This window comes from Colias croceus, chromosome 27, assembly GCF_905220415.1.
Source record: "Colias croceus chromosome 27, ilColCroc2.1".
Classification (NCBI taxonomy): Eukaryota; Metazoa; Arthropoda; class Insecta; order Lepidoptera; family Pieridae; genus Colias; species Colias croceus.
The window spans coordinates 2,773,552-2,796,857 of record NC_059563.1 but is presented as its reverse complement, the minus strand read 5'-3'; the positions used below and the strand labels follow the sequence as shown (position 1 = coordinate 2,796,857).

At 31.0% G+C, this 23,306-nt stretch overlaps 3 protein-coding genes and 3 long non-coding RNA genes across 7 annotated transcripts in view; 3 read left to right on the top strand and 3 right to left on the bottom strand.

Moving 5' to 3' along the window:
- Positions 1 to 232: 232 nt before the first annotated feature.
- Positions 233 to 2,020, bottom strand: LOC123703799. The gene is made up of 2 exons (XR_006753047.1): positions 1,901 to 2,020; positions 233 to 466 (listed from the first exon to the last, which is right to left on the bottom strand). It is a non-coding gene; the product is annotated as an uncharacterized LOC123703799 (long non-coding RNA).
- Positions 2,021 to 2,572: 552 nt separating this feature from the next.
- Positions 2,573 to 3,575, bottom strand: LOC123703873. Its single transcript, XR_006753062.1, has 3 exons — positions 3,548 to 3,575; positions 3,041 to 3,115; positions 2,573 to 2,754 (listed from the first exon to the last, which is right to left on the bottom strand). It is a non-coding gene; the product is annotated as an uncharacterized LOC123703873 (long non-coding RNA).
- A 137-nt stretch (positions 3,576 to 3,712) lies between these two features.
- On the top strand, positions 3,713 to 6,819 carry LOC123703671. Its single transcript, XM_045651748.1, has 3 exons — positions 3,713 to 3,775; positions 5,193 to 5,303; positions 6,622 to 6,819. The coding sequence occupies exons 1-3, from the start codon at positions 3,713 to 3,715 to the stop codon at positions 6,817 to 6,819; spliced, it is 372 nt and encodes a 123-aa protein (XP_045507704.1).
- A 491-nt stretch (positions 6,820 to 7,310) lies between these two features.
- LOC123703670 lies at positions 7,311 to 8,483 on the top strand. The gene is made up of 3 exons (XM_045651747.1): positions 7,311 to 7,498; positions 7,565 to 8,350; positions 8,472 to 8,483. The coding sequence occupies exons 1-3, from the start codon at positions 7,430 to 7,432 to the stop codon at positions 8,481 to 8,483; spliced, it is 867 nt and encodes a 288-aa protein (XP_045507703.1). The 5' UTR covers positions 7,311 to 7,429.
- Positions 8,484 to 8,517: 34 nt separating this feature from the next.
- Positions 8,518 to 9,450, top strand: LOC123703839. The gene is made up of 2 exons (XR_006753055.1): positions 8,518 to 8,615; positions 9,066 to 9,450. It is a non-coding gene; the product is annotated as an uncharacterized LOC123703839 (long non-coding RNA).
- Positions 9,451 to 12,445: 2,995 nt separating this feature from the next.
- LOC123703780 (sperm surface protein Sp17) overlaps positions 12,446 to 23,306 on the bottom strand; it is an 87,846-nt gene continuing 76,985 nt past the window's right edge. For both annotated transcript variants that reach the window (XM_045651930.1, XM_045651931.1), the window contains exons 3-4: positions 22,988 to 23,085; positions 12,446 to 14,326 (exon numbers count right to left, since the gene is read on the bottom strand). In XM_045651930.1, the coding sequence (XP_045507886.1) occupies positions 14,219 to 14,326; positions 22,988 to 23,085 (206 nt within the window). In that variant the 3' untranslated portion in view covers positions 12,446 to 14,218. The remainder of the gene's footprint in view (positions 14,327 to 22,987; positions 23,086 to 23,306) is intronic.

Sequence of the window (23,306 nt, the reverse complement as noted above, 5' to 3'; positions counted from 1 at the left end):
CTCAAAGGACAATAATATAATATTCAAAACAACATCAAAATAACAAGTTAAGTACAATAGATATGATGTTAAGAAATACTTTAGTCCTTATGAGCATTTATGTTTATAATTTCACGGATATATTTTCAAATCTGGATAAAACACTAAACGATTGAAATTGGAAAAAAAATACAACCGAATTATATTCTCATTTGTCGATGTTATTCCAAGGAATCAAATAAAACACAACACATATGACAAAAGCACGCTTCACACTTTAATAAATAGACAATTTAACCTACAAAGCATACATAGTTTTTGATCCAAATCAAATATTTAGTGGGATAAAGTCGGTCAGTTATCAGGCATGGTTGCTGGCGGCCCGGAGACTCGCTACCAGATCGTCTACATTCACGTTTGAAGGTACAGGTGAAGCCAGTTCAGCATACCTCCCGGTGTAGTCAACGAATCCTGCTGGCTGGTCTCCCTGTAATCAATAATATTGAGCGAACACTATATAATCACAATAGAATGCTAATAACTATCTCTATACATCATCAATATGGAATGAGTTTTGTCTAAAAAGTAACGCTTCACGCTTTAGCCTCCTGACCATCTGCAGACACAAAAAGCATATCATAAAATTGCTCCGTTACGACGAGAAATAAAGAAAAACTAACATACATCCGTATTTATTAAAACATTAATATAAAAGCTGTGTTCAGACCATGAAAGTTAATGCGGTACCTTGATGTCAATAAATAAATTAATGTCGTTAAAATTTTGATTCTTGGACAATTGGACATGTCGATTGATCGTTCCTATACTGATTAAAGCAGTGGCGGAATATTCGTACGGAAAATAATATTTATTTGTCTCTTTGTAAATATAATAATATCAACTTAGGTATTAACATCAAATCAAACAATAAATTTAGTTCATTACCTATTCAACAAGGGTTGTTTTCAAACTTATATATTATAGTTTACAAACCGACCAAATTTTCCGGGTATTATTAAATTGTATTTGAAAAACGAAAATAGTAAAATACAAAGAAAACGTCAGAGAAATATCTTGGTACATAGTTTAATTTATAATGGGAACTGCCTGCCTTGACGCGTAGTTATGATTTTAATTAAACTTCACCGAGATATTTGCGAGAAGCTTGAACAGGTATTTTTAACCGACTTCAAAAAAAGGAGCAGGTTATCAATTCGGCCGGTATGTTTTTTTTTTTTATGTATGTACACCGATTACTCCGAGGTTTCTGAACCGATTTACGTGATTCTTTTTTGTTCGATGCGGGATGGTGTCAAATTGGTCCCATAAAAATTTTATTCGGATAGGCCCAGTAGTTTTTATTTTATGAGCATTTTTGTCTGTAGGTATTTGTAAATTTTGCAAGTTTGAAGTCGGTTGTTTTTAACGCAGTTATTACTTGTTATTATTATTTTCCTCGTCTTAAAAATATGATTTTTTTGGTAACTATATTGTTTATTATCATAATGAAGTTAAAGGAATCACGTAAATTATTTTGAGGGCCTGCAAGCGTTTTGAACAAAAAATTGTGTTATGAATATTATAATAGGTACGTTACGTAACAGGACAAACCTTTTTGGTTCTTTGAAACGTTACCTACTTACTTCACATTCTTTCTCTTAACCAATTTATGACTAGTGATGATAAATTGAAAAGCACTACAAAATAATATAAGAACCTATTTACACACAATAAACTTGTTTTAGTTAGCTTATAACTCGAAAACACTATAACGGATTTGAATGCTTTGCTTTACAAAAAATTAAAATACATACGAAAAGTCTACCCTAGAGCTGAGGCGAGCAGCTAGTTATAAATGATTTTCATACAGTTCCTGAATTATAATATCTAATATTAACAATAAATAAATAAAAATCCTTACCAAAGCTGGGATCAGCAATGCAAGAACAGCACACAACAACACAAGCCACTTCATTTTGCTGCTACTGTTAACAAGATGTCCGCTCATTTATATGGACCGTTTGATAACCGTAACCACTGATTAAAGTTTACGCGTATTTGTGGTCATTAAATAGGGTTCAATTGATTTACGGTTGTGTGTTTAAAAATAATTATTTTTCATTATATTTTCCAAGAATCCTTCTTGTAACCAACAGTGACAGTTTTGCCAAAAAAAAAAACAATAGAGCCTCACATTTCCGTTGTTGCTTTTCCTTCGCATCTTCGCACGTTTTATCTAAAACTTATATTATAAAACCTTCCCCTTGAATCACTCTATATATTAAAAAAACACAATCTGTTGCGTTATATTAAAGATCTAAGCATACACAGACATCGGAAAGCTACTTTGTTTTATATTATGTAGTACTTTATAGTGATGAATGATGATACATAATATTCATAAATTTTTTGCACGAAAATTTTAAAAGTTACTTTTTATCAAAATGTATTTATTAATAAATTTAACATTAACTATTGAACTGAATAATATAGTAAATTCTATCGTACAAACAGATTGAACTGGGCAGAGCTAGTAGATTAAATACGGGTTTCAATAAATAAATAGGTATGTCATGTATCTTAAACCTTTAATCAAATAAGCCAATAAGTTTCTAATACATAAACAACAATTTCAACCATTGCTGATATAGCCAACACAACAGTTGCGACGACACGACTGTACGATTTCACTTGCGACGTCGTGTCGTATAGCGATGTCGTGTCGTATACGTCACGTCGCTGTCTGATAGGAAATATCGCACGGAGAGGACCATCCTGAAAAGTGTTTAAATTTACGGTAATGTGTTTAATAAACATGTGAATTAATTATTTATTTTCATTGACATAAAATATCCGAAAGAAATCATTTAGGTTAATCTATAATAATAAAGCTGAAAGTTTGTTCGTTTGTTTGAACGCGCTAATCTCAGGAACTAATACTTAGTAAAAATTATTTCGGTGTTAGATAGCCCATTTATCGAGGAAGGCTATCCATAATCGAAATGGGTAAAATTTACAAAATGACCTTGCTTCGATATTTTAGTTATTGTTAAATACTTACTTTATCTGGAACAAATTCTGGATTTAATTCTTGTGGCATTAGCGCTGATTGCAAATCTGCTTCATTCTGAATTTTCTAAAATAAGATTACAAAAATTATTATGTATCAGTTTTTAAATGTACAGATGTCATCATAAGTTCTTTTTATTAACTAATAGGTATAATTGTGGAAGGTTTTCATAGTCATGCTATATCACTACATAGTAACAAAGTCGCTTTCTCTGTCCCTATGTCCCTTTGTATGCTTAAATCTTTTAAACTATGCAACGGATTTTGATGCGGTTTTTTTAATAGATATAGAGTGATTGAAGAGGAAGGTTTTAGTATATAATTTATAAGGTTTTAGACAAAGCGGGCGAAGCCGCGGGCGGTAAGCTAGTAATAGATAATTTTTCATTCATGATTTAGCTTTTGAGGTACTACTTACTTTTGAGGTGATACTTACAAGAAATTATGTCTTTTATCTTTATAAAACAAAACTTTATTATTATTTTAATTAATTACTTACATCATTATGTGCGTCCACAAAAAATAAAGAAGTTATTAAAATCAATATTTTCATCATTCTTTCGACTTCAAAAAAATATTTTATGTTATGAATTTATTTCCCAGCCTCAATTTATCGAAAATATTAAACATTTTATAGGTTATATAAAAGAAATCATTTGTAAACATGAATTGGTTTTGTATTGTGTTTTTGGTATCCAGTTTTTCTTTTATTTCCCCACAATATGAGGTATGTTTTATACAAATAAATAACAATAGTTTTTGTTTGTGTACTGTATTTACAGTATTTGTGAAAATCATGGTAATAGGAAGCTTTTAAAATCATATTGAAAAGAATTAACATCAAATACAGAATCAAAACGAATCAGTATTGAATATTTTTTTTTAATTTGCAGGTGCACTCAGAATCTATACATATATAATAAATCTGTAGAACGGTCAATTCTGTACATTGAAAATATTGAAAATATAAATAGCAGGGGGTGTTACTGGATCGATACCAAGCCCAAATATGTGATTAAAAAAATTTTTGTCTGTCTGTCTGTATGTGAAGGCATCACGTGAAAACTAACGGTTCGATTTCGATGAAACTTGGTATAATTATACCTTATGATCCTGGGCATAAAATAGGACACTTTTTATCCCGGAAAAATACGTAGAAAAAAAATCATAATTTTTCCGCGCGGACGGAGTCGCGGGCGGAAGCTAGTACCTATTAATAATAATTATAACATATAACACTTTCCTTTTTCTCAGCTATACCTAGCTACTATAAATTTAATGAAATTAAATATGTAAAGGTTAAATTTAAATAACCAAAGGAATAGGATTTTCATTTAATAGCTATTTTAGTTTCCAAAAACGAAATCACGATTCGCACAAAAGCACTACAATGTAGTTGCTCCGCGCCTGTACAATATTATAAATAAAGAACTAAAATTAAAAAAAGTAAACAATAATGGAATTAAAAACTTAATACTTACTTGGCTTGAGAAGTTCGACTACGACGATACTGAAATCATTTTAAGGGATCTTTTATAATTCTTAACAACATAATATGGATAAAAAAAAATATATATATAGATATAATAAATCACATCAACAAAAAATGTTTATAAATTACAACATAATATTATATACACAACTACACCCACACATACACACATGCACACACACTCACACACAAACACCCACACACACTTACACACACCCAGACACACACACACACACACACACTCACTCACATTCATCTAGATACACAAATGCGCTTACGTAATAATTTAACTTACCTCTTTATTAATTTTGTTATTTTAGAGTTTTTAGTTTAGTTTATAGACATAATATTATGATCAATATTGGGAGAAGCCTCTGGCTCCTGAGACACAGTTTAAAACTAGTTCGGGAGCCAAAGGATTCATTATTTAGACCTGTGTAATTATGTCAATAAAGAATTTTATTATTTATTATTTATTATTATTTATTTGAAAAGGAGAGCATTTAATATGTAATGTGTAATGCAGTATTTATTTACATAAGTATATATTTATTATCTTAAATACAAAAATTCACGTTTCAGATACAGAAAATGAAAACATGTATCATAATTATAAACCTATGTTATTTTTGATGAATTTATTTTGATGCAGTTTCCAAAAAGCAGCAGACGAAGGCGTGACGCTGTAGGCTCTCTTGATATTGTCACGAATAATGTTCAACCAATCCACGCTGATGTTAAAAACGACGGATTCTCTGAAAAGGTGTCCTACTTTTATTATTAACTTGCCCAATATACCCATACTGTGTGGAATCGTTGAGTATGCACAGGCGATTATTTCGTAACTATTACAGATATAAAAAAACTTTAAACTGATGTCGAAAGTTTTACTCAATAAGTAAAGTAACAATAATAACTTTTTTTTAAATAAAACGGGAAATATAAAAAAATGTGACATTAAACACTCCCATACATTTTATTTCGCCTGTGCACACATAACGATTACACCCTGTAGGCTGTATATAGCCAAACATAGCATTTAGGGATCTCGTACATATACAACGGTTAAATAATTTCTGATATCGGCCAAGTAGTTTCTGAGATTAGCGCGTTCAAACAAACGAACTCTTCAGCTTCAGATTATGAGTATTTATAGATCAGAATAGCCAGTATATGTGATTGAAATTGTGTATTTAAATAGATCATGTTTGAAAATAGCATATAAGTTAGTAAAATAATATCTAATAACTATAGTAAGTATTGATACCTGTATGTTTGTCCTATTATTAATATTGCAGCCATGCCCAAAATTAAAAATAAATGCCATGCCATCTAAGATAGAATCCGGTGTAGTTTTTCAGGTAGGGAATATGCTAAATATATTGAAATAAAACGGCTATCTATAGTCACATTGAGAGTTCACTATCTTCAAGAGAAGTGCTCTTTAATCCCAGATTAACATATTATTTAAATTTCAAAACAGTTTCGATTAAAAAACACTATTCAAATCGGTTCATCTGTTACAAATAAGTACACATATTTTCTAATAACATACAAAGCACTTCCAACTGAATCTATTTTTACCTACTATGCCAAATCTTATGTATTATTATCATAAAAATATGGTATTGAAAAGTATGAGACTATGCCCACATCGTTCCGTGACCGACACCGTCACGTGGTATGCACGTAACGAAAACGATACATACCTATTGTACATACGTAATTGCTAAGCTCTATTGGGAGCAAATCGTGTTGCTTTCCGATCCTGACATTTTTATAGTATTATTATAAGCACCCTTATTTCTTTATATAAACTAAAAACTAGTACTTATATTAAAAAAATGTGTGCGTGTACTAGTGTTCGCACGTAAGAAGTGAAACTTCCTTATTTAACCTTATCTGTCAAAAAATAATTTACTATATGCAACTTTACAGAAATACGTCAAATCACGCGTGGTAGGGATAAGAAAAAGCTATGGCGCGTAATGGAAAAATGTCACACGTACCTAACGAAAAAATGTTACACTAAATTTTTTTCCAACCCGATCAAGAAGTTTCACTTCAATATTTATTTCCAGGTACTGCCTCCAAGAGAAACATACTACCAATCACTTCGTAAGTCCTTTCCCCTAACCACTACTCTGGATCTAGTGAGAGCAATCAGTCGATTATTTACCTTTATCGTACTTGGCACAAGCGCAGCCATCGAATTGTATCCAGTACTTCAGAGCTTGTATGAGACTGTGTATGATTTGATTAATTATAATAAATTTTGATTGAAATTCGATGTTTTATTTGAGATTAACCTGACTAGTGATATTAACAAATTAATTCGCTATATGTTATTATTTAAAAATAATTAAGATAATAATTGACATGGATATTTAAAAACCGTCATTATCTTTAGCAAGCAATATGATACATAAGCATTGTTTAATATTGTTCAAAATTTATTCGTTGTTTAAATACGATACTGTGTCATTTTGCACAAAATACTGATAAAAGATAATGATACATAAAATAGAAAAAAATAGATCATGACGCGGGATTCAAACCCACATCTTTTTGCCATACCGGGGCAACACTGGTAAAATATTAGAAAAGATCCTATGTAATATATTAGATGATTATAAATTAAAAACCATTCGAAAGACAGTTGCAAGAAACCTTACTATCGATATAAATGTTATTCTAACTAAATTTAATGCAAGATTTGGTCTTATATGTTCTGCTGATATGAGTTCTATGTATAAAAACAACGAGACCGTTGCAGATCAATTTTGATTAAAATCACCTGTTTTATAAACATTAAGTTATAACGTTGTACAGTTTTAGGTTCTTTCTAGAATGTGCACGTCTAAATTAGCTTAATGGAGTACTATAAATATGGATTTATTAAAATTGTTGTTGTGTGTAATGTTGCTCCTTCTGTGTCAAATTTGTGCAGGTGAAAAGGTAAGTTTTATCAAGTTGAATTAAGTCATAAACAAAAATCATAAGTAAACTAAATCATTTATTCAGTTTTTCAGATATGATTCAAGATATGATAGGAGATCTAAATTCATTAAAAAACCACACCTACGTTCGACACGTTCGACCACACATAGTCATATAATTGAAGAAATCGATAAATCAAAAGAAGACATCGAACCAATAACAATAGCAACTGTAAAACCTAAAACGATACCAGCAAATGTAGACAAAACTAAAATTAATATTAATTTGACACCAACGTCAAAAGCAGAGAATAATTTAAAAAATAAAAAGAACCCGAATAAAACTTTGGCTACGATTTCAAGAAAACCTGAAAAAGTTATATTATCAAAACTAATTGATAAAGAGAAGGCAAAAACAAAGCCAGAATTCATTCCAATAGACTTATTTTTACCAAATCCAGTAAAAGACGTAAAATCTGGAGTAGAAATAGCAAATAAAAAGGTGATAGATGAAGAAATCGAGAAAGTACCTAAAATTGAACATGAAATTAATAATGACAAATTGAACATTGAGCCAACGATACAAAAGACAAGTGAAATAAAACCGAATACTGCTAAAAGTGATAGGAAAAAGCCTTCAAGTAAAAAATCTCAAATTAAACCTAAAGACAAAATCACTGACACTATAATAGAAGATGAAGTTATTGAAGATGACCTAGACAAAAGTCTAGGCGATCAATGTGTTGATAAAATATTAAACTTGTTTCCCAAAACAAATAAACTAAGTGTTGAATCAAAAGACACACATCAATTAAAAGCAACTACCACTAAAAAGCTTACACAAAAAATTATAAAAATGGAAGACAGAATGGCGCCTCAAAATGAAATAAACGAAGAAGAATTTAAAACAAATATTGACCCAGAACCAACTATACAATATAATGAAAGACCTCAAGAAATTAATGATGTAATAAAAACAAATATTGATCCAGAAGGAACTATAGATACTAAAACACCCCAAGAAAAAAATACATATAACTATACAACAACAAGTAATGAAACTTTGAAAGAACAAATCGATACACAATCAACTAAAATAGAAATAATGATTAATCACCTTCCCGCTAACGCAAACAGTAAGTTAAAGACGTTTATTTACTACTTTTACTGTCAAGTCTAATATAGGTATTTAGTTGAATAGTAGGTTTTTCTAAAAACAATGACCTTTAGAATGGAAATTGGAAAAGTTAATTCATTTTATTGTAAGTCTAAATTATTAGCTGTTTGTTCTTTTGTATTATATTCAAAATATAGTACTGCATCGATTTCAATTCTGTTTTCATCATTTCAAATGGAGCTTGGCTCTTAATTATCATATTATTATTACTGTCTACATTTTTCTAAGGACTTTTTGTGCTCAAATTTTTAAGTAGCTATAAACCAGTTTCTGATTCCTTCCTAGCAAATTTTTCCTATAGAATAGGAAGCCAAATTCATAAAAAACGTTCACGTATAAGTTATAATCTTTATTCTACACATAATAACGTTCACGTATAATATTTATTCTCTAAGGCTCTATGTTTCAGCTCCTGTCTCAAGTATTGTTATCCACAACAACACATATCAAGAGGTAACAGAGCCTGTGTGGTACAGATACCCTTATTACTATCGATATCCGAAAGTTAGTTCAGCATACAATTACTATTCACCATACTACCAACACAGCCAATGTTCACCAAACCCTGGACAATACAAAGCAATTACCTACGATAATTGGCCAAGATATTACGGATATACATATAATAATCTTGATAAGAGGACTTCTAAAACTTGGCACAATTTGGATGTCAGTATTAATAATATTAGAAGTGAAAGGATTCGTGACGGTGCCGATTGCTCTGGTATGGTACGCGGTTATAATCGATTTTAAACAGAAAGGTGGAATAGGTTATATTAAATTATTTTTAACAGTTGGATTGTTTAATTTATGAAGTGAATATGTTATATTAATCTGGTAACGTATTAAGGGCTTTGGGACTATATTTTTTTTTGTGATTTAAAATCTTGTTGGTTATGTTATATATTTTTTATTGTGATGTGAAACCTTGTTGGCCATGTTAATATGTCCTTTTCATCAACTACGTAAATACAATTTCATTTAACAGGAATATGCAATGAAATAATTTTAAAACATGTTGTAAATCTCTCTTTATTTCCACATTATATATAATTACTTGATTGAATCAATAACGAAATTCTACTTTCGTATGAATGATCCTTGAATAGTTTCTAAGCACTAGAGAGATTCTCATTGCCTAGACATATTCATATAGGTCAGATTTTTAGGTTGCTCTACACACCAGCTATTTCAGTAAACTGTTTAGAATTATTCCCTTCTACATTTAAACGTTCCTCACCCACACATTAAGAATAATCGCTACACCTCACATTAATAGAAGTTGAACACCAAACCATAGCTAACAAAATAATTTCATTTTATATGGACAATGGGACCGTAATCCACGTTGCCCCTATAAATCCCTGACGGTGAAATGACGGAGTTATTATCCCTAATTTGTGACGTTGACAAAGGTTCGAACAAACAGGGCTCAATGTTTGTGGCCGTTTTCAAGTGAATATCGATCCGTGATTATGATATAAAAGGTCGGATCGGTGTACTTTCAATATGATGACTGTGCATTTTCGTTCAAATAAATTACCTACTACGTGGCTTTGCTAACTTAATTACTCTTATATTGCATACTTAATAATATTTATTCAGCAAATAAGATGGATAACAGAATCTAAAGGAAGGAATATCTAGCCTTATATTCCATTCCTTTAGAATTGAGATACAATCACCCGGCTGATGAAGAAGTACTTAGTAATAGTGTATATTTATGAATTTTGCAATGATAATATTATACAAACACTCATAACTAAAATAAGCTAGTTAGCAAAAAGAAGTATGAATAGATTAACAAGGAATAAATAGCTTTTTATGGGACGAAGCATTAAAACCCCATTTAAATAACAAAGTCTTTAATATAACTATAAAATATATCATGACCTTTGCACCTTTAAAAATAGCCTGCAATAATGCAAGAAAAGCATACAACGTTGAAATGTCACCAGTAAGGGTGCTGTAAATCGGTGCATCACTATTTCATTCCATTATGATAAGGTATTCTAACACTATAACGAGCTATAATATAGATTAATTTTTAGTTAGCATTCAAATTATTTCACAAATGAGCATAGTTCTGCTCTTGATTTTTTTTCATGCCATATCAAACATACTTTTAGAACTAAACAGATTTGTAATTTATTTATTTATAGAATTTTATTTACAATCTAGTTACTGAAAACTGTTTTATAGAAATGAAATTATTAAGTTAATTAAGTACGGACACTGTAGTAGAGCGAAATAGTGTTTTTAATATGCTTGTTATTTTTTAATTAGAGGAAGTTTACCTCAAAAATACTCTAATCTATTTACCTATGTAAAGTCACTAATATGTCGTGGTAATTTTCACTTAAAATTAGGAGTTCATTTGAATGAAATCGACAAAAGCCTATCAAGTAATAAATGTGATATTTAATAGCTTTCCCGTATGAGATTTCAATAGTCTAAGTGAACACGGCTGGTAATTTATTGGTTAATCGTTTTTCATTCGAATGGATGCCTTTAAATGTCTGACGCTTGCTTCCAATTTAATATAACTGACTTAATTTGTGTGTGTTTATGTGTTGGATGTTGGATGATATTTGTCTGAAATAAATAATAACCTCACCAAGGAAAGCAATGTTGCTGTACAAGACGTTTATGTGTCTGTATAGCCAAATCTTTAAAATTGCTCAACAGGTTTTGATGGTTTTTTTTTAAATATATAGTTAATCTCGGGGATGGTTTTAATATATGCAAATAAAGAAATTTGAATTTGAATTTGAATTTTTATGATTTATTAGGTTTTAGCAACTACTATAAATAGTTTTTAATGGAGAATCAACAACAAAATATGGTATAATATGATGTAGAAATAGTAAAGTATCGTTCATCGTCATAGCTAAATAGTAACGATTTTCTAATCTCTGATTATAGTGAAGTATTAACTGTTTATAAAAATAGTTTTAACATATCTTAGCTTTCAGTGGATGTATTCCTAGGTCGTTACGATTGATCGTGTAAATGTTTACTGTTTCGCTTTACAGTTGAGCAATACAGAAATAGAAATGGAGTGCCCTTTTGCTAGTAATGTGATGAAAATCTTTGGAAATGTGCAAAGGATTTAAAACAGATGTTAATGCTCTAATTATTTCGCACTAGATTTCAGCCCGCGGCTTCAGACGCGTTTTCAAAGAAAAACCAGCAAAGTTCCCGTTACTGTGCGATTTCCGGGATAAAATGTCTTGTTTTGGGTCTTCAGCTACCTACATACCAAATTTCTTCGTAATCGGTTCAGTAATTGTCCATCCAACCTCACAAATTTTGCGGATTTATAAGTAATATTAGTAGCATGTATATAAGTTTCAGTACTTACGGTGCTGAATAATTATATGCTATGTGTGATGATTTTTTATACTATATTTATCTATAGCTTATATCTTTACGATGGGCTGTCCTCTGAATAATAACTTACCTATACTAGCTTTGCCAGCTGTGATGGAAATTTCATAAAATAAGGTCTTACTGATTTATATTCGTACTTACGTTAGGTTATTTGTAATCTTGCAAGATTCTGGTACCTATACTCTACTCTTTCTATACAATAACCATAATAACTATTATAATAAAGGTGATGAAAATTATATGTATGATAAGTTTTACTCTAAAAGGGCACAGAATGCCTTACAAGAGGATATGGACCAAAGTTTAAGACCAAGTTTAATTGTATTGATCATATTTCTAATAGTAACAATAGTAAATAGATACTATTAAAAGGATGGAAATGAAAATGCAACAACGTATTGGCGAATATTAAATATTTAATTTAATAAACCATTATTATTCGGCAATTTACAGAAATATAATGCGTGGCGGTTATGGCAACAGATTATTGAATTAAAATAATTATTATATTAATTAATATCTCGAAAATATTCTGCAAACAATATTATATAAGAATTTAAACAATTATAAGCTTCCTAGACTAGACTTAATCTTAACAACTATTTAATAAATAAAACGTTAACAATGCAATAATATTAAAATATCAACAAATATTAATAATTATTGGAATGTTAAAAAATTTGAATTGATTTACAGGAATTAATGTCCAGAATATAGATATAGAAAAATGGGATAGATTTATTATGCTTTACAATATTATTAATAATGTTTTTTTTTCTACATAGTATAAGAAGTAATACGTCAATTCACATATTATTTTGTGTTGTCTTTGATGAATATTTTTTATCTGTTTCATGTTTTGTCTCTTTTATTCATGTATGATTTGCCGTAAGAAAGAACGAGACAACACGATAAGTTATTCTAGTTTATGGAAAAGGATAGACTAAATGTAGAAGTTATACACTATATTATTTATAATATACATTGTTTAATAGTGAATTGACGTGTCATTAAATATACTGGTTAAAATTACTTGCCTTTTGTACGTATTAATGTACAGTTTATCGATTTTATCAAAAATCATAATATGATCTCTCAATCTCGAATTATTTCGTTATATAAAAAAGTATACATCAAAACAGAAGCATAAGAACTCATTTTAAAAACAAAACTTACTGAAAATAAGATTAAATTTAAAATAACTGTTACAATTTTATTTCTCCTCTACCATTTTCAACAGAACATTTCAAACCTAACTTGTATTAATATAAAACTGCCAGTCACTCCTGTCTCGTTTATTGGAAACCTAGACCAATATTCAGATGCCTATTCTGTTGAAAATGTAGTACATATTCATATTAAGGTACTTAAGTAACAATTGTATGCGGGGTGCGAAAGTAATAAAGTCCCGTGTCCCCTAGTGGGGAAAGGGGCAGATGCATTACGCATACATCTGTTTCACTAATCGTTTTTCTTTATGGACAAGTAGGCGATCCTTCTGTGTCCTGCCAGACCGAGACATTTTTTTTTCTTCGTTTCCTCTAGGATTCGAACCCAGGACCCATCGGTTCTACGCTCACGCGTCAACCACTGAAAGAAGGAGGCGTGCGATAGTACCAAGTGCAGTATACAGTAATCCCCTCCATATTTTATTGAGCCAGTTATGTGCGGCTTATTATATTTACCTGAATATTGAGTAAGTTAAACCTCTGACAAAGAGGACTGCTATTTATACCCTGTAGTTTAAGCCAAACCATAGATATATGAGTGACTATAATATGAATATTACATTCACCGTACAGTACTAAATCAGAAATAAACAATAGGACTTTAAATAAATTGTTTCAAGTTAAGTTTAACAATTGGAACAAAATTAATAAATCAATAACAAAAAAAAACATCCAATGACGAAATAATGATAACAATTAAAATAAAGAAGGTAGCACAATTGAATGCTTTTAATATTATAATCCTGACAAAAATACCATACTTATAGGTATGTGAAAATAAACATAAAATGAAGATAATACTGTCCTGTTTCGACCAAATTCAAAAGAGCATTTAAACGCTCTACATACACCAAAAACAAGAAAACTAAACAAAGATAAACATTCAAATCTTCCTAATCTTCAGTATTACGTACAAAAGACAAGTTTGGGGGTAGTTAAATTAGTTGGTTGTGTCCTTGCGCACTTTGTGGCCGCGGAAAGATGCCTGGATCTTGGTGGCGGCTTTGTTCAGCTCCGGGTCAGTAAGGTCGATGTTTTCTACGTCCTCCTGTGAACAAAATTATAGTTTAATTAGTATTTTTGTGTGAGTTGATTCATTGTTTTGTTAGATTTGGAAGTTTTATATTTTTTGGTTTTAATCTGTCATAAAACTAAGGATTTTACAATTATTAAATCAAAAAGGCGATTGCCTGATTGATTGATAAAAATGAATAAGCATAATTTCCTCAAGAATATTGGTATAGAAAAATATTATTTCACAAAATAATTTATCATTTAGAAGTCTAACAAAGTAAGCTCGCATAGCACACAGTATCTAATATTTTACCTTTCAAAAAGTAAAAAGTTCGTGACACAATTATTATTTCACAAATGTCAATTTCTGAATCATTTAATCTAATCTAACGTTTAGTGTAAATCTTCCCTATATCGTCAATTTTAAATCCTCAATGATGCCATACAACTACAAATCTGTAAAACCGCTGACCGCACATTCCTAAATCCTTTGTTTTCTCTGTAATTCTTCGTCACAATTCTCTTTACTATATTACAAGACTACGGTCAAGCGGGCTTTTGACCTAACTTGTAATTCTAGTCACGTTTCTGCTCTTGCCTGGGTCTAGATCTCAGTCTAGAAACGTAGGTCTTTGTGGCCTGAATTTCAAACTGTTACGTTAAAGGCGTTTGAAGTGTTTGAATATTTTATGTTGGAAATTATTAACGAATTTTATTTTATTATCATTGTCAATGGCGTGACATGGCGTGTCTACCAAATAAATTAATATATATATAAATCTCGTGTCACAATGTTTGTCCTCAATGGACTCCCGATTATAATTAAATTCGCACACCATGTGCAGTTCGATCCAACTTGAGAGATAGGATAGTTTAAATCTCAAATCGTTTTAGAGAAAGCGGGCGAAGCCGCGGGCGGTAAGCTAAAATTATAGATCTTTTTTATTGGCGTAAATATATTTTGTTTGCTATGCAGGGATATACAGATTCTTTAAGAATTTAGGACATTATTCACTGGCTATGTATGTGCCGACAGATGTCCTTTATGTACTCGAAATTTTTGGGTGTTTAAAAAAACCTGTTTCCATATAGGTATTGTGAATTTTAACTTTGACTCTTACCCCCTGATAATATTTGTTTTCGATAAATCAACCCTATCGCGAATTATAATTATAATATTAGGTATATATTTAGAGATAAAACCGATTTAGTAAATAAAACTTGATTGCAAAAGTTTTGTTTGGACTCCAGTGATGTCATCAGCATTTATATTAAATTGTGGGTCGAAAATGATACCACAAATTCGAATTATGCTTTTAATCGTGCGGTTTTAGTGGTTTAATAAGGGGTCGCCAATATTCAGTTAACATTATTAGATAGAAACGTAATTATAAAGAGCTTCTCGTAGTTGACAACTGTGACTCATGATGCTACGTCAGCTGGTTTCCGAATGCTAATGAAATAATATCTTCTACTAGCTGTGCTCCGCAGTTTTACCCGTATTGCTCCACTCCCATTGGTCTTAGAGTGATGAAATAATTATAGCCTGTTATAGGCTATAATTATAAATTAAGGCCCTCCTCAATAAATGGACTATCTAACACCGAAAGAAATTATCAAGTCGCTCCTGAGATTAGCGCGTTCAAACAAACAAACAAACTCGTCAGCTTAGAATATTAAACAATATTAGTATGGATAAGTGGTGAGAAGAAAAATGTCCTTTCTTTATAGGTAATGTGCACGTAACACAGAATTACTTATTTATTAATAATTTATTACAACAATTATTATGGTTTAGTGGTTAGAAGAAAAATAATTTATAGCACTTATGGAGTCGAGCCATTATAATAATTTACGAGTATTAGAACACTATTTTTCCATTAGCCAATGCGAAAGCATTAAGTACCTACTGTTGTTGTTTTTTTTTTCGTCGTATTTTTATAGTAAGCAGATTTATAGATACTTATTAGTTATTACCACGTTATTACATAATTTATTTTAATTCGTATTTGTCTAATGTTCGTTATTATTTAAACTTATTTCTTCCGAGTATTTTGTAATATGATTTCAATGAACTTTATTATGTATTAAATTCTTGTAGAAATGTAGGTAATATAATATTTATTTCTGCAAAAGCTTTAGGTATCAATTATTATCATCACATATTGTATTTTTTACACTTCTTAGTTGTAGTTTTTCATAAAGCAAAAGATTCGATCTATTCATAAATTTATAATAATACTAGCGGTCCGCCCCGGCTCCGCCTGTGGTACTTATGTTTCGTTTTCTTTAATTAGAACCATCCTCGTACTTCAAGAAATATTATAAAAAAAAAAAATCAACGAAATCGGTTCAGCCGTTCTCGAGTTATGCGCTTACAAACACATTTTGCGATTCATTTTTACATTTATAATACACTTGCTTTCCGCTTGCGACTTCGCCCGCTTTGTCTAAAACCTAAAAAAATTATACTGAAACCTTGCTCTTGAATCACTCTATCTACTTAAAAAAACCGCATGAAAATCCGTTGCGTAGTTTTAAAGTTTTAAGCATACAAAGGTAGATACATACGGACACAGAAAGCGACTTTGTTTTATACTATGTAGTGATTATAGTTTCAACTTTCAATGATAAAAACTACAGCTTAGCTACTATTATGTATTCTGTGCTACAGCTACACATCTACGTCACTTGATCCATTTTCACAAGCAGGAAATGAAATATTTGACAGTAAATTAGGTCGTCTCTTTCCCCTTATATTTGTCACTCTCCCCCCTCCTCCCCCTCCCACTGCACATACCCCAAAATCCACAAAAACAAAGTTCTCGTACAAGCCCTCTCGTTATAATGAGTTATGAGAGTGTGAATGTAAGTAGTATTTTGTGGTTCCACTGTTTTTTCTTTTGTGCTTTCGCTCAAAGACATCTTTTGTGACCTAGGAACTAGGGTAGAAGTAACGTTTGATTTCACAAAGAATTTAGTACACTCGGCTGTTGGTATTTTTATGGAATTGAACATAAGGGCTGTGATAATCGTCCGTAAAAGTTCGGATTTAATGATATGATGTAAATGATCAGTTATTTATTTATTTTATTTATTTAACACTTTATTATACATATTTTTTATAAAATTGAAAAGAAAATAACGAATCTCAACTTTATAATAATATGTATAATGGGGCGGCCAGGCCGGCCGGCCGGCTGGGTTGTTATTAAAAATATAATAAAATGTATTTATTTAATATTGAAAGATTTTTTTATTACGATGTACAATTACTAAAACAACTTGAATTGTAGCTATTGGCCTATTTTTTAAGGAACATTCATAATCTGGAGATATCGAACAATAATATCGAATTATCGAATATGTAAGAAATTTTATTTGGAAACTATTGTATTACTTAAGCAATAAGCCTACATTGAAATAATGGGAATTTATTGTTATGAATGTTTTGTTATATTTAAACAAACAAGTAGGCTCTCTTTGTCTAAATTGTAAAGAAATTCGAACAAAAACGATGTAAACGGGTAAACACACGGTAAACACATTTGAGGTTGCTATTAAAAAGTACATTTGACGTCCGTGTTTTCCACAGACAATAGACACTATAGATGCAAGCTTTAATAAAAATATCAATCAATTTTACACAATATTAAATGAAACAATAATCATTTCAAAAAACTCAAAACTATATTTTAACCTTATATGTTTACAATAATTAAATATATTATTTTGATCCTTTAGCCCTACGCCCGCGCCAGTTCGTTAAAAACAATGTTTAATCTTTATTACAAAAAATAAACAAACACATAATACAGACAAAAAATAACATAATTACTTCTGAACAAACTAGAGATAACTCACATAATAATTTATTACCAGCTTGAATAAACATACCATAGATTAAAGAGTTTTAACATAAACAAATATTATTCCATCGTTTTTGTTTTCACCCCGTTGAAGCTTTTTATAGGTTAATTTATGCTTCGCGTGGCCTCATTTAAATAAAAGCATAATTTAAATATTTTCAGGTATTTCTAGATTCTGGTTCGGTTTCAAAAGGTTTCTTATACATTCGTGTTTTATATTTTGACTCGACTATACAGCCTTTCTTACAAATCTTTAATAGACCACTTATTTCCGTGTTATATTATACTATGTATTTAGTTTTTTTTTAAGTGTCTGTTATTAAGTATGTGTGTGGAGTGATTCTTAAGAAACATTTGAATATAAACATGTGTTTTATTGATATGGATTATTTTATTTAACATTATGGTTCAAATTTCATTAGGTTAAGAGGTTTGACTTTTTATTGAAAATATACAATGAAGGCGATACTTTCCTACAAAAAATAACAGTTTTATAAAAGAAGAGATCCGCTGAAAATCAGCGCTGTTGTTAAAAGCCTGTGTTATTGCTGTAGAATGTGGAGCGGCAATCCTTTTAGCACGTAGGTCCTACATAATTAAAGTTTTAGTTTAATTAATTTGTTGAGCTGCTAATAAAAAGTTTTATAAATTACTAGCTGTACTCCGCGGTTTTACTCGCAGTGCTCCGCTTCTATTGGTCTTAGCGAAATGATATATAGCCTATATCCTTCTCGATAAATGGGCTATCTAACACTGAAAGAATTTTTCAAATCGGACGAGTAGTTCCCGAGATTAGCGCGTTCAAACAAACAAACGAACTCTTGAGCTTTATAATATTATAGTATATAATATAGATGATTACTATCACATTCACATATCTTTTTGAAAAAAATACCTATGAAATGAAAATAATCTTCTCTCGATGAAAATCAATAGCGGATGGAATAACTGGGACAAATCCGGGAGCTTAGGGAAGTGTGTGGTTCCACTATCCGGCTTATGGTAACCGAAATAGGTTTTTCTTTGTTGAAAAAACTATAAACGTATTGTTTTTATTTAAATTTTAGAAGCTCATAAAACTATGATAGAGATTATTTTTAGCATATCGATTATTAATATATAATTACTTGCAGGTATGATTTATTAATAATAATGAAAAATTCTTTATTAATTTCGTTCTATTGTTTTTACACCTTAATTAATACACGGTATAAATTGTGGATATTTATAAAAGAACCTAGTAAATAATAAGACACAATTTTTTCACGAAAACTTACTAAAAAGGATTGGCAGGGAAAGTAATGGGGGAACGCTGCCCGAACTTTTAAGAGATCGAAAAGTTGAAGCTTTACTAACTTATTTGAAACTTAAAATATCTTTAAAATATTCGTATAAATAACCAGTATATATAAATAAATATTGCAAGAAAGCATTTTTGCTACCTTTCTTTCCATTATTATGAGCTACTTACATATAGAGCAAATTTGAAGGAAGAAAAACATTTATTTGCATACATAATAAGCTGGTCAAAATATATGAACGTAGGTATTAGGTATCTAAAACTGTCCTCATGTTTTCTACATGAATTAATCTAGCCCAGAGGTCAAACCTCAATCATTGTTGGTCAGAGACGGCTTATCAAAGTTCATGCTTGAACAATCGCAGTCTGTTTAATGTTATGAAAGAATCTCTGACGCGATCGGAATTCGGATGTCTTTGCAACTGACCCGACAAGGATTTAAAAGCTATGTACATACTATACTTAAACGATATATACAGGATGTAATCGTTGTGTGCACAGACGATTATTCCGTAACTATTGCAGATATCATAAAAACTTTATACTGACATCGAAAGCCCTTTACCTAATGAGTAAAATGACATTAATAACTTTTAAAAAATAAAACGGGAAATATCCAAAAAAGTTACATTCAACACTCCCATACATTGAATTTTCCATACATTTTGTATTCAAAGCAAAATATGTTCGAAGTGACGTCCTCGTTTTGGATTTTGGAATACCTACCATTGTATTCCAAATCGAGCTCTGTATACAGTTTCTAAATGATTTTTTATTAAAATTTGCGAAGTAATTTAAGCACAAATTCAAAAAAAGAACCAAAATTTTTCATATTACATAGTATATTATATCTCATACTAAAAGTATGGGAGTGTTTGTTGTAAATTTTTGGATATATCCCGTTTTATCTTTCAAAAGTTATTGTTGTCATTTTACTCATTAGGTAAAGGGCTTTCGATATCAGTATAAAGTTTTTTGATATCTGCAATAGTTACGGAATAATCACCTGTGCACACTAAACGATTGCACCCTGTATACGTAATTTATTTTATTTATTATTTATACGTAATTACGTAGTCTTCGAATACATTTGTAGAGTATTCGAAGTTATAGTTTATATTATATGACTAGCTGTGCGGTTTAGTTTTACTGGGATTGCTCCGTCCTAGCCTAAAAGCCTTGCTCGATAAATTGGCTATCTAATACTGAAATCATTTTTCAAATCGGACCTCCTAAAATTAGTATAGTATGCGATATAGTATCTAGTAGTAGTATGCGATTTACCAATCAAACAAACTTTCAAGCCTTATAATATTAGTTTATGATTAGTAAATATGTTTGTAAAAGTAACTATTATTCGTCATAAAACTAATTTCGCGTTGTGGATCCTATAAAATGACCACGACTTACGAAGTAACTATTCTCTAATCTGTGCCACGACGAAGTACGCAAATTAAAGCAAATTCTTCGCTCAATGATTGATTTTGATCTTTGAGTGTAACATAATATACATGCCGAAGCCTATTCAACAAGCCAATTACCTAATTACATATTCCTTATCCAATCTTTGGTCCCAAATAAATTTAGAATACGAGCGAGTTTTTAGGTAATGGACTAAAGAGACAAAGAAGGTCAATGTTAGGTATACCTATTATAGTGGAAAATGAAAAAGTTTTCGTCCCCTTTATATTTATGAGGGAATTTCATGACTTCACCGAAGTTGGTATGAAACGGTATAATTTTGTGACCGTGTTTTGTAGAAATGTTTAGTTATTTTTTATTGATATTGACACTACTTTATTTATATAAATTTATAAAGAATAGAAAAAATTCGATCACGAGGCGGGACTTGAACCCGCATCCTTCGCGCCATTCCGGGGCGGATGCCTAACCAACTCAGCCACTCGTGACATAAAGATTCGTGACGTGACGTGTTATAAAGCATTTGAATGCCATAAAAACCAAAAAAATATAAATTCAAGAAAAGGTCGTGTTCCATCGTTACAATATTGTATTCACTGAAAAGTGCTTCATATTGGTTGAAATGGTTGTTAAATCATCTCAATAGATGGCGCGCGGTGTGTCCCTTAAGACACATAAAACTGAAAGGATAGAATAAATTCGATTGCTCAGGCGGGTCACGAGTGGCTGAGTTGGTTAGGCATCCGCCCCGGAATGGCGCGAAGGATGCGGGTTCAAGTCCCGCCTCGTGATCGAATTTTTTCTATTCTTTATAAATTTATATTTATAAAGCATTTGAATGCCATAAAAACCAAAAAAATATAAATTCAAGAAAAGGTCGTGTTCCATCGTTACAATATTGTATTCACTGAAAAGTGCTTCATATTGGTTGAAATGGTTGTTAAATCATCTCAATAGATGGCGCGCGGTGTGTCCCTTAAGACACATAAAACTGAAAGGATAGAATAAATTCGATTGCTCAGGCGGGTCACGAGTGGCTGAGTTGGTTAGGCATCCGCCCCGGAATGGCGCGAAGGATGCGGGTTCAAGTCCCGCCTCGTGATCGAATTTTTTCTATTCTTTATAAATTTATATTTATAAAGCATTTGAATGCCATAAAAACCAAAAAAATATAAATTCAAGAAAAGGTCGTGTTCCATCGTTACAATATTGTATTCACTGAAAAGTGCTTCATATTGGTTGAAATGGTTGTTAAATCATCTCAATAGATGGCGCGCGGTGTGTCCCTTAAGACACATAAAACTGAAAGGATAGAATAAATTCGATTGCTCAGGCGGGTCACGAGTGGCTGAGTTGGTTAGGCATCCGCCCCGGAATGGCGCGAAGGATGCGGGTTCAAGTCCCGCCTCGTGATCGAATTTTTTCTATTCTTTATAAATTTATATTTATAAAGCATTTGAATGCCATAAAAACCAAAAAAATATAAATTCAAGAAAAGGTCGTGTTCCATCGTTACAATATTGTATTCACTGAAAAGTGCTTCATATTGGTTGAAATGGTTGTTAAATCATCTCAATAGATGGCGCGCGGTGTGTCCCTTAAGACACATAAAACTGAAAGGATAGAATAAATTCGATTGCTCAGGCGGGTCACGAGTGGCTGAGTTGGTTAGGCATCCGCCCCGGAATGGCGCGAAGGATGCGGGTTCAAGTCCCGCCTCGTGATCGAATTTTTTCTATTCTTTATAAATTTATATTTATAAAGCATTTGAATGCCATAAAAACCAAAAAAATATAAACTACTTTATTTTGTTTCAGAAAAGCAGTGTTATTGCCATTTACCTCAGTAATGGCTTGGCCGATTTTTCTGATATTTTGTATGTAAATTCGGAGGTTTAGGAAATAGGAATAGGTTGAAACAATTATTTTACTGTAAGGACAAGTGTCGTAAGGACATTTTAGCCGGGGTAGTATTAAGTATACCTAATATAATATGGTTGCCTGCGGTTGTCTTATCACTGCACAGTGATAAGGCAGTCCATTAATTTTTACTGTATTATATTGTGTTTTTATTTTATTTTCAAGTGTTAAATAAATAAATATACCTTGTCCTGCTGCTCCTTAGTCTTTTCGACCTGGGTTTGCTTGCGTGCCTGGTGCCCGCGGAAGGACGCTTGTATTTTGGTTGCAGCATTGCACAAATCTGGAAATAAAAAAAATATATATTTATAAGTACTTTTAAATTATTTTTTCTTTTCTACTTTTTGGAAAGGAAATTTAAATTGAAATTTATACAATAAGTAAGTAATTTCGAATACAGTAACCAAGTATTTTGATAGATTTTCAATCCATGGTTGCTCTATGCTAAAATTACGTTAAAAATATTCTTAATATACCTATTTTTAATATCACGTAGAAGAAGTA

Excerpts from the sequence above, each read along its gene's own strand:
- LOC123703671 (XM_045651748.1), top strand. The coding sequence starts at position 3,713 with ATGAATTGGTTTTGTATTGTGTTTTTGGTATCCAGTTTTTCTTTTATT. Across the intron at positions 3,776-5,192 it reads TTATTTCCCCACAATATGAG|TTTCCAAAAAGCAGCAGACG; the intron begins GTATGTTTTATA and ends ATTTTGATGCAG. Across the intron at positions 5,304-6,621 it reads ACGACGGATTCTCTGAAAAG|GTACTGCCTCCAAGAGAAAC; the intron begins GTGTCCTACTTT and ends ATTTATTTCCAG.
- LOC123703670 (XM_045651747.1), top strand. The coding sequence starts at position 7,430 with ATGGATTTATTAAAATTGTTGTTGTGTGTAATGTTGCTCCTTCTGTGT. Across the intron at positions 7,499-7,564 it reads AAATTTGTGCAGGTGAAAAG|TTTTTCAGATATGATTCAAG; the intron begins GTAAGTTTTATC and ends TCATTTATTCAG.